The 18915-nt window shown below is 40.4% G+C and overlaps 2 protein-coding genes and 1 long non-coding RNA gene across 4 annotated transcripts; 1 reads left to right on the forward strand and 2 right to left on the reverse strand.

The window, feature by feature from the left end:
- Window positions 1-108: 108 nt before the first annotated feature.
- Window positions 109-1831, forward strand: LOC103134407 (uncharacterized). Its single transcript, XR_001661449.1, has 3 exons — window positions 109-167; window positions 264-326; window positions 847-1831. It is a non-coding gene; the product is annotated as an uncharacterized LOC103134407 (long non-coding RNA).
- ldhbb (lactate dehydrogenase Bb) lies at window positions 1610-9679 on the reverse strand. Of its 2 annotated transcripts, none has more exons than XM_007546638.2 (8): window positions 9569-9679; window positions 6132-6268; window positions 4732-4849; window positions 3733-3906; window positions 3459-3632; window positions 3256-3373; window positions 2431-2554; window positions 1610-2044 (listed from the first exon to the last, which is right to left on the reverse strand). In XM_007546638.2, the coding sequence occupies exons 2-8, from the start codon at window positions 6258-6260 to the stop codon at window positions 1877-1879; spliced, it is 1005 nt and encodes a 334-aa protein (XP_007546700.1). In that variant the 5' UTR covers window positions 6261-6268; window positions 9569-9679; the 3' UTR covers window positions 1610-1876. The 2 variants fall into 2 exon arrangements, with proteins under 2 accessions (XP_007546700.1, XP_007546699.1); XM_007546637.2 differs by lacking the exon at window positions 9569-9679 and adding an exon at window positions 6584-7191.
- A 1587-nt stretch (window positions 9680-11266) lies between these two features.
- Window positions 11267-16954, reverse strand: tmpob (thymopoietin b). The gene is made up of 6 exons (XM_007546639.2): window positions 16303-16954; window positions 16002-16119; window positions 14700-14855; window positions 14449-14558; window positions 14264-14364; window positions 11267-13429 (listed from the first exon to the last, which is right to left on the reverse strand). Exons 1-6 carry the CDS (start codon window positions 16534-16536, stop codon window positions 13033-13035), a joined length of 1116 nt encoding a protein of 371 aa, XP_007546701.1. The 5' UTR covers window positions 16537-16954; the 3' UTR covers window positions 11267-13032.
- Window positions 16955-18915: the final 1961 nt, after the last annotated feature.

Here is an 18915-nt window from a genome sequence, read left to right on the forward strand (position 1 = left end):
TCCACCACAACGGCTTTCCTCTGTTCTTTATCCACCACCACAATGTCCGGTTGGTTCGCCATTACCATCTTGTCTGTTTCATATATATATATATGAATTATTTGGTATTTCTTTCTTTCAGAGGAGAAACTGGACTCCTCAGGCAGTCTTGTATCTTAAAGGCGCACGTAAGGCAAACATTTATAGCAAAAAAAAACAAAAAAAAAAACGTAGGCAGTCTGAAACTGTTTTGTTGCTGAGGACAAAATGTTGACACTTTGCAGAGGGACACCGCTCAACCCTGCTGGAGCGCAGCAGCAGAGAAGAAGGGGATGCTTTACAATTAGGTGCGTCTCACATTTATTTATTTATTCATTCATCTTTTTCTTTATGCCGTTAATGTTGGAATTGTACACCGACACCAAAAGCAATTATTTCAGGAGGGCAATATGTATGGAGCATTTCTTGAAATTTAGTTTGGATACCAAATAATAAAAAGAAATGACATCTTTAAATCCATATTTTCAAGCACTACAGACCCACTCAATGTATGTTAGAACAGGCTCCTTTAACCACTTCAAAATGTTAAAATACTGAAAATCTTGATTTAAACATGTGATCCTGGTATGATTTGAGGATCTGGATGGGAGTGAGTAATAGACATAGAAAAAAAAGAGTGCATACTAATACAAATAAATTAATAAATGTTTTGATTCATCGATATTTTTCAAAACCTCTCCTAAATTCATGCATAAAAAAATATTATGCATCCAAGGCCAGAGGGAAGGCGACAACCAGCTCCTGTAAATTTTATTATGCTAAACATTTTTCTAATTTTCCAAACGTTTCTCTTTTGTTCCTCTCAAGTGAACTTTAATCAGATCAGCGATGGGCTGGGATTGTCTTCAGCTTCCGTCGAGCTCCTGCAACAAGCTGCAGAAGAAGGCGAGCCTGCGCTTCACTTACATGTTTTATAACCTGCTTAGAAACTAAAATCTCTTCGTCCTTCTTCAGGTGGAGGCAGACATCTTCACCGAGAGTGGAGCTTCAAACATCTCTGATTACTTTTTGCCTGGTCCAGTTGTCGTACTTGCTGTTGGATATTTGAACTCCAAAATGTCATTGTTGGTATGAATGGATAATCTGCAGCAAAGAACTCTTAAATAAACTTCATTGTTCTGAAAATGTAAATTGATTATGACTGACTTCATTCTAATGTGCTGTGATGTTTGCTGGCAGAAAATTTAGTTTGGTTCCTCTTTCATTGTGCTTTTTAAGCAAAGTTTAGAAATTGTTTTCAGTATGTTCCTGGTATGGGTAAGTTGGGAAAGGAACATTTGAAACAAATTTAGCTTTTCAAACTTTATTCTTTACATGTTGTGTCCTTCCTTTCGTTTTTGTTTCCTCCCTTCTTTCCTATCCTGTCAATTAAACCTGTCAACTATTAAGACGCTGAGTGAACATCAGCAGCTTGCAGTCAAACATCACCACCCTGTCATCACTGAAGGTGCCATGTGGGGGTCAGACATGATGCTCTTAACTCACATTAAGACACGGTGACGTGTTTCTGCAGCACTGTAATCATAACAGAGTATATTTAATGTGTACCAGTGAATAAGTGAAGCCACACCCCAGTAAACCTTCTTTATTTTGCATCAAAGCAACGCTTTGTGGTTCCGAGCATGTACATCAAGACATTTCCCTCTGTTTTTTCCACCTTCGATCTCCTCACGAACATTTATAGATGTTCAAAATGACACCTACGGCTAAATATGATAAGAATCTACAGGAAGAAGTGAGTGAGGCGAAGCAAGTGGAACCGAATGGTTTTCAGTGACTGCAGAGTGAAGAGCAACCGAACCGAGGAGATGCTTCTGCATCGCCCCCTTGTGGTGGGTTAGATGTCCCGCAGGTCCCTCTGGATGTCCCACAGCGTGTTGGCGCTGGCCTGCAGCTGGGCCACCTCTTCATCCGTCAGGGTCATGTTGACCACACTGGCCACGCCTCCGCTGTTCAGCACGCAGGGCAGACTCAGGTACACCTCGTCGCTGATCCCATACATGCCCTGTTGAGGCAGAAACATGAAAGTCAAAAACCAAGTCACAAGGATTCCTGATTACATCCTGTTGCAGTGGTAGGAAAAACCAATCAATTAATCAATCAATCAAAAAAAAGAAAAATATTTAGCTTAATATGGTGCTTTCACATCACTTGAACATTAAAGAAAAGGTTTGTCACTTTGCAACCACAAAATAAGGCTAGATAGCTGGACAGACAGATAATTTCCTGAATTAGATATCTATTTTTCTTATAAACCGAGAAGCTGATCAAATCCAACTTGATTATAAGGCAGAGAGCATTAACATTTCTGGAAGGGCGTTATAGGAAGGAAGTCAAGTACAAGTTACTTATGAATGAGTGAGTGAATGAATGAATGCATTTATGCTTCACCTGCACCATGGTGGAGACCGGATGGATTCTGTTCATGTTCCTCATGAGGCTCTCGGTTAAGTCGGCCACACTCAGACCGATGGCCCAGTTGGTGTAACCCTTCAGCTTGATCACCTCATACGCGCTTAAAGACACAGAAATGCACAGAAATACATGCAGTAAAACATTTCACTAAATAACGTCTGGACCTAGTTCTGCTGAGACTTTAAATTTAGCTAATTTTAATGTCAAATTATAAAACAAACTCCATGTAAAGCACATTTTCTCTCGTAAAGGCATCTTTGGGGATGTATTGTGTTTTAGGGAAGATGTACACCAACACTGCTTTCTGTTTATGTCAAAACAATTATCAGCCCACGCTGGAGTGAGCAGAGAAAATGGTTCCATAAGCGGAAACGTCTGGGCTCGGAGTCTTGCCCCAAAATTAAACAGCTACAAAAATGACAATGACACATTTACTAATGCTCTCAAAATGACTGCTGCCATGGTTGTTGGTCAGAGTTTCTACCATCATTTAGTAAATTACCCACTTTCTGTTTTTCAGGGGCGTATTTATGACATCATACAGGCATCTTCTTAAAAATGGGAAAGATGGGAGAGCATGGCATTCAGGCAATTCAGATGTGTCTTTATGAAAGACAGAGAAAGAAAACAGCCACATTTCGACAGCTAAATAAGTTAACGGACCTAAATCTCTACATATTTTTTATATGTATTCCCCTCCTGTGTAAATCATCAGATAAATATGTTGTTCTTTAGAATATTTTAATGTAAAACCAAACGACAGATGGACCAAACAAAGGTAGCGGCTCCCCAGGTGCTTACCTATCCACCACCATCTTATGAGTTTCTTTCCAGTTCTCTTCATCAAAGTCTGTGCCGATGTTGGGGTTCAGTGTCTGCAGGTTGACTCCGGCCACATTCGTCCCGCTCCATACAGGCACTAACATGCACATTGTGAGGTTCTGATGAGGCAGAAAGTTCAAAGTGCCAACATATATCTAGGCAAAAACAAACAAATTCCTCACCACTGGTGTCTCCGTGTTCTCCCAGGATCCACCCGTTGAAGCTGCTGGAGTGGATGCCAAGTTTGTCCGCCATCAGGAAGCGGAAGCGGGCCGAGTCCAAGTTGGTGCCGCTGCCGATGACGCGGTGCTTCGGAAGGCCACTCAGTTTCCAGGTCACGTAGGTCAGAACGTCGACTGTTAAAAAAAGCATTTTAGCGGTATTTAAAATTAATATTGCAACCTTTATATGGAAGAGGAAAAGCGGAGTTTTATATAGAGGAAGGGTTGGACATGCCCGGGTTGGAAACAACAATGATGATGCAGTCGGGGCTGTATCGTACAATCTGAGGGATGATGTGCTTGAATATGTTGACGTTCCTCTGAACGAGGTTCAGCCTACTCTCCCCCTCCTGCTGACGGACTCCGGCTGTGACGACAACGATGCGGGAGTTTGCTGTAACTGAGTAATCTGAAAAAGAAAAAGAGCGGTCAACAAGTTGTAATGGAAAAAAAAAAGAACTTTATAGTTTAAGATGCCAGTTTAAATTTACATCTATGAATAACAGATGATAATTTCTCTAAAGTGCAGTCTTGTCGACATTACAAGACAAACGGTGATTTCTCACATCTGTTCAGTCGCTGCTTCACCCCTCCACTGTTCAAATGTTTAGTCATCACTTCTTAATGAGTCTTGATGAATCATTAATAAACTTAATGAGCTGGTTTGGGCTAAATGTTGCTGTCAACAGAGTGAAGAGCAAAGGACTGAGCACACATCCCTGAGGATCTCCTTTTCCCAGTTTATTATTGAGTAATGTCTAACTTGCACTTTTTGTTTGATGCTTGTCTTAAATTTTGATTTATATTTTCAGTATCAGCTGGAATATAATGTTCCATGTTAATAATTGGGCTACACAGTGCCGCAGTAGGTAGAGCTGTTGCCTTGCAGCAAGAAGGGTCTTTCTGCATGGAGTTTGCATGATCTCCCTGTGCATGCGTGAGTTTTCTCCAGGTACTCCGGTTTCCTCCCACAGTCTAAAAACATGACTGTCAGGTCAATTGGCCTCTCCAAATTGCCCCTAGGTGTGAGTGTGTGTGTGCATGGTTGTTTGTCCTGTGTGTCTCTGTGTTGCCCTGCGACAGACTGGCGACCTGTCCAGGGTGACCCCGCCTCTCGCCCGGAACGTTAACTGGAGATAGACACCAGCAACCCCTCCTGACCCACCAAGAGACAAGGGTGTAAAGAAAATGGATGGATGGATGTTAATAGTTGTTGGAATAGAAACAGATTTACCTTTGTCTGCGACTATTTTGGGGGTTTTGAGGAACAGGCTGCCGTGCTGCAGGTCCATCATCTCTCCCTTCAGCTTGTCCTCCACCACATCCACCAGGGCCAGCTCATCAGCCAGCTCCTGCGACACACCGAGTTCAAGCAATTTATTTCAAAGCTCCAACATTTAGCGTTCTCCTGTAGCACGAATAGATGGCAACCTGCAGCTGTTTATGCTGTATCCCTCGCATGTTTTGTCACATTCCAGCCACAGAGTTCAATGTGTTTTATTGGGATTTTATGAGACAGAAAAACAGAAAATAGTGTATAACTTGGAATTGGAAAGGAAGTGTATTATGCACTTTTATTTGACCCTCATTATTCTGAATACTCAAACTAAAACACTCAGCACAGCCAACAAAACTCTAAGTCTCCATTTAAGAGCAGCAAAAAGAAAGCTAGTATTAAAAGAAAACCATTTGTAAGTTCAGGCCTGGATGATAAATGGCATTATTTTATGCTATAATTGGTACTACACAGAATGTACCATGTACACAGTGAGGCATGGTGGTGTAGCCATCATGCTGAGGAGATGCTTTTCCTCCAAATTATAACTGAAGCTGACGGGAAGATAAGTGCAGCTAAATAGAGGGCAATTCTGGAAGAAAACCTGTCAGAGGCTAGAAATAAATTGAGATTTATCTTGAATCACAACAATGATCCCAATCATTCAGCTGGAGCCGCAGTGGAATTGTGAAAACTGATGTTTGCTGACATTCTCCCCCAAAATATATAACTATAAATGCAGGGAAAGGTGGTTCTGCAAATGAGCTATTCAGGTGGGGAAATGCAGGCCACACTTTTCAGATTTATTTGTGAAAAATGACTCAGGCCTTTGATTATTTTCCTTCTAATTCACAATTATGCCCTAGTTTATTTCACAGAAAATCCCACCGAGTTCTAACTTAAGTTGTACCAAACATATATATAAAAAAAAGAATCGCTATGCTTGAATCCTTTGGTAAGCCACTGTAGTTTTTGATAATAGAAATATGCTACTCTACTACTTCCTTGAATCTAGATGCTTTAGACAAACCTTCCTCAGACTCAGCTTCCAAAACTATCGTGAGAAAAAAGTTATGTTTAAACATTTCATTTTGGGGTCACTGTTTTTGCTCTACAGCTATATATAGGGCATAGCTGTCCTATTTGCGAAAACAGTCTGACATGTTTCAGTAGTAAGAGCGTGCAAGCCACCTCCTTTCATGACAATTGGAGACAGAGGGGATAAGATCAAGATCAGAGGCCAAGAGATCAGTAATCTGTTGTCAATCCAGGAGAATCCAGGGGAATTATCTTGTGCTGTGGCAGAAGCAGGTGGGGAGAGGATGTTGTGCAAAAGGCAAAAAGAGTGGACATCTTACCCTGAGCAGGATACTGACGGCACAGGCCATGCCGACCTGACCCACACCCACTACCGTCACTTTGTTCCTGGGGGGCTCAGGAGTGCCGGTGAACAGCGGGGTGATCAGCTTTTGCAGGACTGAGGCCATTCTCAGTGCTGAAACGTGTTAACGAAACAAAATGAAACATTTTACGGTCAAATGACGGCCAAACATCAACCGTTTCAAAGAGACGCGACGTGCTCTGCCAGCTAAACTTCACAAATACTGCAGTCCATCAAAGTGCAGCAGGATCAAGAATTAAATGTGGCAGTTATCTCATCATTCCCCCCCTTTTTTTTTGTTCGTCTAAATCCCATAATCCACCGCTAGAAAGCACACTTCCTGAGCTCTGTCCCGCACATGATTTGTCAGCAGAGTTCACCTTGAAACGACACGCAGTCAGACACAGAAAGAGCAGCAATAATACTTGCTTTGTTCGGCGAAGCTCCGAGCTGCTAGGTATAAATACCACCATGTAATCAGCATGGCAGACTGGTGGGGACACCTAAGGCGTGCTTCCCTTAGAGCTGCATCAACGACAGTCCCCACGGTGGTGGCTGTGCAGTCCAGAAAATCGAGGTAGGTGTCCCGGTGTGCTGCAGTAGCAGCAGCAGCAGCAGCAGCAGCGTAGAGGACATGTGACTCAGGACCGGATGAAGGAGCTGCGAGCTGCACAGATCTCCTCTCTCCTCCTCTCCCTGAGCCATCCTCCCCTCACGGAGGATGGGACACTATAATCTCACTGACTGCACGCCGCTAAAGGAGTTACTGTAATCCCTTAACACTGCTTCCATCTGCTGCACCTGCACTACCCAAGAACCTCAACTTTCCCTCCAGTAATAAGCTCATGAAGTGAAACTTCCTCCTGTTTGCATTTATTCCAAATGAAATTTGTTCATTAAGAGCATTTATTTATGGAACACAGTTACCTGCATCATCAGCTCTTAAAGGTATACGTAGTTTTAGTTGTGATTATCTAACACATAATTTGAAAATGAGAATCTGAATTATGCACATGAACATTGGGAACATGTCTACGTGCAGTTGAAACCGGATGTTAATATACACTGTAAAACATTTTGACTTAAAATCTGATCAGCCACATTATTTCTGTTTGCTAATTGTCAAAAAAACCCCAAAACAAATTCTTCCAAGTCAGACGTTTGCATTTCTTCAGGATGTGGTATCACCTTTAAAATGTGAGACTTGGTTAAATGTTTCAGGTCTCCTTCTCACAATAGTTTGATAGAATTTTGTCCCATTCCTCCTTACAGAACTGATTGAGTCGGATTTGCCATCTGTTTTGTGAAGTGCACCAGTGCCTCTTGCAGTAAAACAGCACGGTACAGACTGCTGGCCGTCAAGGTGGTTCTGGCCGAGATGGACCCGTATCTTCTCCCTGAGAACAGATGATGTGCTGGATGGTACTGGTCTTTCAAGATGTTAAAGAGGAGATCCGCAGGAGATTGGTCCCGATTATTTTACCACTGCCCTCCCTTGTTGTTCAGCTTTAGGACCCGACTAAACGTCTGTCTAACAAACTTTGGACAGCATTGTTCTGAAAGTTAATCACGAGCCTCTTTAGGTGTTCGGCTCTCGTTAGCTTCCTCAGGTACAAGAGGTGCTGCTGTCTGGATTTGCAAGTATCTCAAATTATTTATTTTATTCATGGTGTTAAGAAATAAATTGTGATTTGAGCACCACACTATCAATTGCTCAAACTCTTCCATGTATAAAGACTCATTGTTTTTGGCTGTAACTACTGCATCATCTGCAAACTTGTGATTGGATGAGTGGGAGTGGAGCAGTGGACCGAGCGCACAGCCTTGAGGAACTCCTTTGTTAGTCCATATGGTGGTGGAGGTGTGCTCTCCTGTTTTCACGCTCTGGGAGCGGTTGGTTAAAAAGTCCAGTATCCAGTTACATACTGGGATGTTTAACCCAAGGTTGTTCAGTTTCACTAATGGTTTGTTTGGTAGTATTTAATTAAATGGCAAACTAAAGTTAACAAACATCTTTGCATATATGTTTGTATAATTTGCAAACTATATAATCTGTCAATCTTTTTATTTATTTATTTATTTATTTATTTTTTGCTGTTGACAAGGCCTTTTTGGTTTTGCTTTGCACCAAAATAATCTCTGAAAGAATCCGTCTGCTTCCTAAATGGCGTGACACCTACACATTCTCATGCTTTATATATCTGCATATAAATGTTTTAACAAATACGTGTGGCACCTGCAGGCATCAGGAAATTGCTCCCAAAGAAAACCAGATTTTTTAGAAGGTCTACAGTCCTCTTCTCGATGACTTCACCGATTTATTTTATTTATATTTCCTTTTGATGTCACACAAGGAAGCGATGTGTTTGAGGCGTTGTCTTAAAATACATCCACAGGTTTGGCTGCAGCTAACTCAAAAACTGTTAACGAACCAATCTGAGGCATAATCATTCAATTAGTAGTTTTAGTAATTAAAATTAGTAATCTTATTGGCCAAGGAGAAGTAATATAAAAACTGTCAACAAACAGGCATAATTATGGCAGTAATAACAGATCTACAAACAGGAAGAGTTTTTGGTCTGATTTCATGTCAGACTGAGAGAAAAATGATGTTTCTAAATACTATATTTCAGATATTTCTATATACAAATATCTGGTTAACAAATGTTACTGACAACAATATACTGCTTACTGTAAATCTGTCCATTCATTATAACTGAGTGACACTGGATTACCCATGAAGAGTGCTGTGCACTCCAAGCACGTAAACATGAGGAGGTATTTACATGGCTTAGCACCAAGGTCAGGAAGAAGGGACGGCAGCTCTGTGTTTTCACAATAAAAGCATGCTTTCATTTACAACAATATCAGATATTTGTGTCTCTTAAAGATGTAAGGTCAGTCATGCAGTGGTGATGGAGAAAATGTGATTTGTAATGGTAATTGTGCATATATTAACTTGAAGGAACATGCATCGAAAACAATTAAACATACTTCAGGGATAGGTGTTTTCTTTCAGATGCAAGTTATGTAACACTAAAGGTAGAAAGCAAAGAAATTCTGAATCAATGCAAAATTATGTTGAGGAATGATTTTGCATTATAAAGCTGTTGTTTTAAGAATTGAATGCATCTTTTTTAGAACACATTCTTTACTACTTTTGGATCTATTAGACATTTAGCAGATATTAAAACAAAATAAAACTACAAATGCTCTACCTGAATACTAGATTTCCAGTTTTAAACCTCATGATGTGCTTATTTCTTGTCCAAATGAACTTAAGCGGCCTTTCTAGATTGAAGAGCGAATCCTTTCCTGCTTCTAAATAAATAAAAAGCAGCAGATAATATCGGGCTACAATTGTTGACCGGATTGTTCAAATCACTTTAGTATGAACATAATTATTTGTTTTACCTTTTGTCTTGAGGTACCGTGTACGTTAGTTGGAGCTGCTCGCCTTTTCTCCAGAACAAGAGGATCCGCTGTAGACGTGCCGCTCTGCCTGCCTGCATCAACCTCCTGGATTTATCCCACTAAGCCTCTCCGTCTCCAGTGGGTCGCCTCGGCCACACAGAGCGACATTCACAGTGTCTTTTCTTCAAAAAACACTTCAAAGAAACAAGGTCAGAACTGTAAACAATTCACAACAATTATCACGACTTATTGGTAACTTTTGTTCAGTCAAAAACATGATTTTACATTTATTTTTTCATGATGTTTGGCGTTAGTGTTACTCCTTGTTCTGCTTCGAGGAGTTGAAGAGAACAGAAATAAACATCCAGACGTACGGAAACAATGTTTCTTTACTTTATCTCCCATTCAGCTATTTTCTTGGCAGCAAAGGTTTTGGATATAGTAAAACATTTTAACTCCCTACTTTCAATTTTATTGCAATGTGTTTTAGTTAGCATGGGTGCAAATTGTCTTCATTGCACCTTAAAGAGCGCCTACAACTTCACAGACACAATGTGAACTCAGACTTCTCCTTCTCTGCAGTTCAACCGTGGAGACTTGACTGATTTCTCGCAGATGCTCGTCATGTCGACTCCATAACTTAACTGTGAGTCAGTTCCTCCAGGCCAGATTGAGAACCTATTGCTTTTTCTGTTTATTCATGCGATGTTGACCTTAATTGTGTAAATGGAAAATAGAAAAAAAAGAAAAAGAAAAAAAAAGAATAATTCTTGTTGGGAAAATAAGTTTTACATCAGATCTTGTGGTTACAATGTAAAAACAGTGGCATAGACAAATTATAAATGAAAAACTGTTGTCCGACTGTTCACTGACGCAAACTTTCAGGAAATACATTTACAAACCTACAATTCCAGTTTTGTCTTTGTGACACAGGTCTGATTTTATCAGCATTTACAAGCCAGGTGGCTCACAAAAAAAGATTCTAATCTCTTTGGGAGGTGTAACATTTTTGTGCAAATGAAAAAAATAAAGAATAAGGAGAGCTTCTTGTAGACAAATGATAAACGTAGCGTACGTGTAACCAAAGTCAACTTATTGCAGGTGTTATGTCCTGTTTGCTTGAGAGTTGAACTTCAGTCAATACAGGTAGCTGACGTCCGTGGAGGAAGCTTTCACAGGATTTCAAGACGAAGCATCTCTGGTCCAGAGAGCTTCCACGTTTTCCATTACAAAAAGTTAATTTTACATACAAACATTCTGGTTTTTCATCCTCGTATTTTAAAACATTCTAGATGTTAAGAGTACACAGTATTACCCTTAACCCTTCTTGAACAGTAGTAAGTCCTACTATCTCTTGGATCAACCAGTAATGAAACAATGCTGAAGTTAACTTCCGGTATCTGGTTGTTTTACTACTTTTGCGGCATCTAAATACTTGTCTTACATGTCAGACCTTGACTAGTTTCATAGACTAAATATTGGGTCTTTAAAATAGTTTGTGCACTTTGGGGATCTTTGTTTTGTTTGTAACGGTATCTTAAAATGTGCTTTTTTTTTTACTTCCTTGGCATTTTAGAGCTAGCTTAAGGATTGTTGGTTGTGATCCACCTAAAGTAGACTGACTCTTTATTATTGATCAGTGCGGTCACTACGTCTAAACCCTATCAAAGACAAAACGGTAAGTTAATAAAAAAACAATGGGAAAACTACTGCATTTATTCAGCATCATAAGGCTATTGAACATTTCACCAGACTTATCCAGAAAAACCTGAAAGCAAAGTCCATATTATCAAAGACTGTATTTGACACAAAAAAAAACTGTATAAGGACTTTACGCCAATAAAAAGCTGAAAGTGGACAAAAAGAAAATGTGGTGACAACCGAATTTATTTTTTGACACACAACCTACATTATCATAAATAAACAGATTAAAAATCCTTACCCACATAACCCCAGTCATTTGTGTCCATTGTTGGAGAGCTGCCTGAAGATGAATCACTTGTAATTTAGCAAGGTTCAGATTTGCTGTACAGTATTACTCGCATCGCTAACATATTGCTTGAAATCGTTACACCTTAAAATGTCTATAAAAAACGTTGAGCATGCCACTTTAGAAAAATATCAAAATAGAAACAACCCCCCCTGCCCCCCCGCAAAAATCTGTGCCACTCCAAACGAGCGAGTCCTCACTTCTGCTAAGAAAACAAACCAAAGTCCCAAGCATTTAACCTTGCCGTTAGTTTAGCGCTCACGAATTTAAGACCGGGTTAAACCGCCCTGAAGCGAGTTACTTTCCTCCAGCTGTCGTCTTTGCGGCTGTTTGAGGCGGGCTATGTGGGTGCACTGCAACAGCCAGCCCTGTATAATGGACTGAAGGATAAAAAATCTCATAAACGATGGTTAAAATAAAAAGAGACGTAACTGAGAACACGATTCGGCCGATATAAACTCATATGGGTTCGTAGGTAAGGATGGAATATAACAATTGCGTTTCTGAGTTCTCCTTTGAGTCAAATATATGGCAGTTAAAACAAATAAAAAATACACTAAATTTGGAGTTTCTCTGTAAATTCATGACAATGCTGAAAAAAGATGCCAAAAAATAAAATAAAAAAAAGTATTCAGTTCATAGTCAGCTAATCATGATTCCAATACCGAGTTTAGATTTTACTCATCATTACTGAAAACCCCTGGGAAAGACAGGGAAGCATTAACCGGCTGATTTTCCTCATTCGGTGACCTGCTGGCACCGCCTGTCTCTCCTCCCACCACAAACCACAACAAAACGTCTGAAATGAATCAACCTGAGCACCACAGACATGAAAATAACTACCTACAACTCTACTGCTACAAAGCCAATTCTTTTTTAATTCGTACAGAAAAATAAGAACATTATGGTGTTAATAGAAGCGCTGCTTTGTGTGTGGAAAACAAAAATAAAATAAAAGTGGAAGTAATAAAAGGAGGGGAGGGTCACTAAGTGCTAACAAGTGTCCAGGCACTTCACAGTCAGAAAAACACCTGGCACAGCGCGTCGGATCAAAACTACAGTATGACAGTTGAGGGGGGAAAAAAAACAAACAAAACAAAACAAAAAAACTACAATCATGCACGGATAAAACTGGCTGCTCCGCTCCACACTCGTTTCTACATATACGGGTTAGATGCACACAAAGACACAAACGATTCACAGATTAAAATCAACATTTAAGTCGTCTCTTCTGACTGTCGTGCAACAGCGTTATTCAGAAGCTACTGTTTTGAGGAACCGTCCTCCCTGCTGTGGCGGGAGAAAAGTCGGAGTCTGGTAAAAGAAAGTCTGTCGTTCCAATTAAAACTTTGTCTTTTTGTTGTCCAAACATGACGGGAAAAGGAGGAAAAGGGGGCGTGGCCTGCTGTTGGAGTTGTGGCGCGCTGTGGCGAGGGAGGTGATCCGGGCATGGTGGCAAGCTGCTGACGGTCCTTTAGTTGTCGGGGCTGCCGATGGCGGCGGCGGGGGCGGTGCCGCCGCCAATGCCAAGGTAGTTGGCTGCCGTCTCCACAGCACTTTGGACCGGGACGACGACGGCGTCTAGGAGGCCTTTCAGGACGTCGATCTGATCCGAACTGAGGTTCTGGTACGCATAGTATAGGGAGCCGACCACCACAACGAGGAGCAGGAGTTTGATCAGCAGGGAGAAGAAACCTCGTCTGGGCGGAGCTTTGCTGGAGGAGGCGGAGCTGATTGGTTGAGAATACGTCTCGGTGTAGCTGCGGCTCTCTGTGTGAACAGTGCGCTGCACACGGGACTCGTCCAGCCAGTACTCGCTGGGTTTTAATGGCCGACCGGCTGCCCCTCTGATTGGACGCCTGCAGGTTGCACTGCACCCAAAATAAATACACCAAAAAAAGATCAACTTTGAAATTAATTAGCTGATTAATTGAAACACTAATTGATTGTTTTAATGGCAAAAAAAAGAAAAAAAAAAGAAAGAAGACTGACCTGCAACTAAAAGCTCTGAGACTACAACCACATTTTCAGAACTTCTTCTACTACTACTCTCCAATTTGCACAATTTGCTTTCAACAGTTAACTTTATGTTTTCTCTTAGTTGTCTTTCTTTCCATAGACGCTACATTTGGTCTGGCGTTACGCTTGGCTGTGATTCCTTCCTGGAGAGGAGCATCAGCTGAGATAACGCTGCCATCAAATAATCGTTCTCCTCTCCTTCTATTTACGTTTTATCTTCATGGACATAGAAAACACTCCCACATCACTTCATACATTTCTTTTGTGTATCTGCTCTGTCTTCTTAAATTCCCGGTCGTACTCAGCCAGGTTCTGGTTCTGCTGCATTTTTCTTCCTATTAAAGTGGAATTTTTTTTCCTCTCCGCTGTTGCTACATGCTCGGCATGAGAGACTGCTATAAAGTCAAAGACAACGCAAGCGATTGTCGCTACGTGCTTGTCCATGAGGAGTGACCGCTGAAAATCAACGGCTCAACGTAATCTGCTGGGTTTCCTTAGATAAAAAAAACTTTTTCCAAATACTTTGAATAATTAGCTGAACTTGCTGCACAGTTTCACAACTGGGATGAACTGGAACGCATGTGTGATTGAATTGGTGAAGTGTCTTGAGACGACGCTGTATAAATAAAACTGAAGCTGAACAGCAAAAGTAAACCTATAACATAAAACATAACCTCAATAGTTACCTGATGCCTGTGGGTGTGTTTATTTCATTGGCAAGGATATCTTCAACCACACTCTTGCTGGCTTTCTTTGGAGTCTCTTCAGTGATGACCTCTTCCACAACCTGCCGGTGTAGCATCAAACATTCTCAAACAAACTCACACCAACGTGCGACCATTTTAAAACTAAATGGAAAAGCGCGACTCGCCTTGGTTTGTCGTCTGCTGCTGGTTCTGACTGTGACGGGAGCTTTTCCTCTGCTCCTTACAGGCTTCTCAACCACAGGAACCGGTTCTGGTTCAGGGGGAACAATCTCTTCTGAATAAGGAGGAAACAAACCACACACTTACTTAAAGGTCTATATAAGACTACTAAACGTGTGCTACTGGCTAATTTTCCCCCGACAAACCTACTCATGTCTAAAACATATATATTACAAGGGAAGTGATCAGTGCTCACCATCTTCTTTGTCACTGTAGTGGTCAGAGTTTGTGTTGCCGTTCTGGTTGCTGTCTGCTTTGGGGAGAGTTGTGACATCTGTAGGAGCTGCAGGTTCGGCCGCATGCTCGTCCAGAAGCTTCTGCAGCTTCTTCTCATACACCTTACGGGTCGAAGCTGAGAAGACAGAGAAATGCTTTTTCTCCAAAGAAGACAAATGGCATGATGCATGATGTTCTGCTTCAGGGAGCGATAGCTGCAAGTATGTCCAGTCAAAACCGGCTGATGCGTCACCACTATTGTTTTGAGTTTCGGTTTTAGGAAAGAAACAACTCATATCTACTTTCTTTTTCATTTTCAGTCGGATTCCAATACAGCACTTGAAGCCGTATTTGTCATTAACTCTATCCAGGTTAACTATAAAGAAGCCACAAGAGCAAACATATTTTGTGCGACAGTAGTAAGATTGCAAAATAGCTTTTACAATCTTCTATTATTGAGCTAGAACCATTAGATTGAGACAACTTTTTTCCAATTTCTAAAGACAAACTAAGGACATTTTTCCAATTGTAAACAGCCTCCATTTTCAGTTCAATAACCATTTTACACAAATCACATTTTAATGCATCATTTCAAGTGAAACCCGTCACATAATTACTGTAACTTAACACGATTTTATGACTGATACATTTTGTATTTCTACATCTGTATTTTAGTTTTATTACCCTATTTTAGTTTATTAAATAATTTTAACTCTCTTGTGACATTTATCCATTTTTTTACTTATTGAAGTCCTCTTGATATTCATCTACTTAAACACTTTTAATTTTTTTAAAACTAAAGTCATAACTTTAGATTTCTATCCATTGTAGTACTTTTTATTAACTTCCATTCAATTTAAAAACTCAATTTGTGTCTAACTTGTAAACTTTACTGATAAATTCCTAATACTAAACTTAATTCACACTACAGCTCCAACCATAACCATACAAATAGTTAAGGTTAACAAAAAACTTCATTATTTGACCTAAAACAGATGAAATGTTACATAAAATAAACAAGTTTACACTACATATTTTAAGTTGTGAAGCTTGACAGACGTGATGTCTTTGTAAGGGTTTGATTTCAGGATTTATCCATCTGCTTTATGGCTTATTTAAGTGAAATAAAAAAATAAAATCATTCATTTAATTTTACATAATTTACAAAGGGCATGCTAACGAATTGTTTTTCAGAAATTAACTTTTACTCGATTAAAAATTTAAAAGGGAGAGTTTAAATTTTAATAACATGTGCGTGCAGCGTGGATCTGAGAAAACTCACCAACAATAGGTCCAGTGTCCACACCATGCTTTGCCAGCTGTTGTTTCAAATCTTCATCTGTGAGCTCCGTCACCTCCACCTCCTCTGTGCGCGGCTTATCCGTCTTTTTCGTTGCTTTCTGGTTAGAAAATAAATTTAAAGAATACATAAAGAGCAGCTTTCAATTAGAGCAACGGGGATTACCAGGAGGGAGAAAACAAAACAAAAAGAAATCAAAACTTTTTAATCAGACGACGGCCCGCAGACAGCCTCACTTGAGGTGGGGGGGGGATAATCCATGCAGCCTTTGAATCAAACTTACTCTTCCAGAGCGGCTCCTGTTGGAAACAACCGGGGTGGGCAGCTCTTCGTCGCTGGAGAATGTGTCTAAAGGCGGGCTCTTCTTGTTGTTCTGTATGGTCAGGTTCTTCAGATACAACTGCACATAAACCTCCTTCTTCTGGTCTCCGCTCGGAAGCGGGACATTGTGCGCCGTGAGCTCGTTCTTTAGCTTATCTTTCGTGAGAACCGACGGATCTTCGAGAAATTCTGCCATACTAACTTATATGTAGAGATAGCCTTAAAACTACTTCAAAGTGCGGTTTCTTCCTTTACTGCTCGCAGCTCAGAGGAATTATCTACTCCAGTAAGCTGCTCCAAAAACAACAACAGCAGAAACGTGAGCGAATAGCGCTGTTGTCAAACAGAAGTGGCGCCTACCCGCTGCCTGCTCAACTAGCACCGCCAAAGCGCTTTATCAAAATAAACGTCTACTTCTGCTTGTTAGCCTAGGAACAAAAACACTCCCATGTACCTTGGAATTTTTGGAAACGGGTCCACGCATATACTTGGCCAGAAACTCGCTCAAAATCCGGCATTAACGGGCTTTCAATTGAAATAGTTAGCTTAGCTTCCAACCGGTCCACTTGCTTCTGTCTGTCCGCGGATGCAATAGGGCCACACAAGAAACTGTACCGCTATTGGGCGAGGCGCTGCTGTGAGCTTTAATTTGATTGGACGGCTATGAATGGCACAGAGGCAAGAAGCCGCCACAAAGGAACCGGACGATGCGTTTGTGTTTGTTTTACACACGATAGCTTTGTGTAAATACTGGCCACCAAATGTGTAGTGGGGTTTGAATATACCCCACTGCACACTGAATATAATATGTAGGGTTTGATACGATGGAAAGCCGAGACAGGTAGTTTAAGTTACTAATGTAAATCAATTTTCTTTAAATTTAATAGTACCGACTATTTAATGGGTTTATTAGTTTCCAACTTATTTTAGCTTTCTTATAGCAAGGATTTTTTAGTTTCCCAACCTATAATCAGCTAATTTTAATAACAACATTACATAACAATGCAAATATTAAGCGGTTTAGATTTAATCATCCCTCATGTACCACAAGGGGGCAGCATATCCATATACTTATATATTATAAAGAGGGATTTTAAAAAAAATCAGTACTCAAAATAAAATAACTTCGTAAAGTTTCTGTTCACTTTCAGTAAATTTGCAAAAAAAATCTTAGAACACATTGATAGCGGCAATAATTGAAAATAATGGATAAATGGAAAGAAAAATATCTGTAAGTTGTCAGAATAGCAGCAGAATAACTATATTGATATCTTAAAATTACTTGAGACCTCTTAAGAAGAAAAAACAAAGAATCCTAGAGTTAAAGGAGCACAAAAGAGTTACATTTTTTCAGCTAACCTCTGACCCTTCACAGGGTACTCTTCAAAAGAATTATAAAGCTGGCTTTTATGAGACATGGAATGCGGAATCAGGATTTTCTGAAACTGAATAGAACGAAAGCATATTCGTTTCCATTCGAGACCTATCTAGAAGGATATGGCATTGTTTGAACATATGTTCCTGCCGTCTTTAAAGGGTCTCTGCAGGCGTGCAGGTCTCTAACACCACCAGCCCTAGAGGGCATTGCTTGGAAGTGACACCCCACCTGTCCTTCTAACTAGCTCCTCTGGGGGACTTTCTGGGATGCTGCTGCAGGACTCGAGCAATCGATGCTCGCCTCAGTTCCCAAACCACAGAGAACACAGCTTTTCAAGTATAGTTCAACTTTTCCACAGCAGATTTGCCAGTGGAGTGAAAGCGTAAAAACTGTTGAGCCCTTGAGAAACACCTCTTAAGCTTTCTTTGTGTGTAATTTGCACAGAAAACAAGGCTGTGGCCAAGAATCATACAGAGAGCCCCTTTAAGCATAACAGTCATGGCCTCTGAGAAATTATCAAAGCCTACTATTTAATCGTCAACGTTCATATTTTCAGAATGAGATCATCTAAAATGGACCTCCCGTTGATGTCAACTAGAGAGAATATTTGACAACATTTCTTGATAGGTCATTCTTTACTGAACCAGGTGAACAAATGAAACAACTGGTCACAGACAGGCTTTCTTAATTGATTTGGAAATAAAAAAATAGTCAGCAGTTGCATAAAGTCAAACAGGAAAATGAATTATGAAATGCTATGGGATGTTTGGAAACGACAGTGCGTGCCAAGTAAAGGCCAGCATCCATCGGAAATGTTCTAATAGAGGATTTCTGATCATTGAGAAATATGTTGAATACAGACTCCTCAGTGGAGCATGTCTTGGACGACAGAAGTACCTTTGGAAAAGTCAACCCTTCCCATCCAGGGAATATCTGATCCAATTCCACTGACGCAACCAAGCGTTGGCTTGCAGTACACCGTTTATATCACACATGCCCCTTCTATGGCTTACATCTGCTGCTCAGTCCAGATTTGTTTTTCATTTCCAAATTTACACAACACTGATTTAATTAATCGAAAAAATTTGTATGATCATGCACCACCGTAACTTTTGTGTTTGTCTCAACTAATCTGTCACCACAATCTCGTATCCCCCAGTGATATAAATGCCAAACCAATTAAGTTGAGCTTCTTTG

The sequence above is a fragment of the Poecilia formosa genome, unplaced genomic scaffold, assembly GCF_000485575.1.
Source record: "Poecilia formosa unplaced genomic scaffold, Poecilia_formosa-5.1.2 Scaffold17, whole genome shotgun sequence".
Lineage (NCBI taxonomy): Eukaryota > Metazoa > Chordata > Actinopteri > Cyprinodontiformes > Poeciliidae > Poecilia > Poecilia formosa.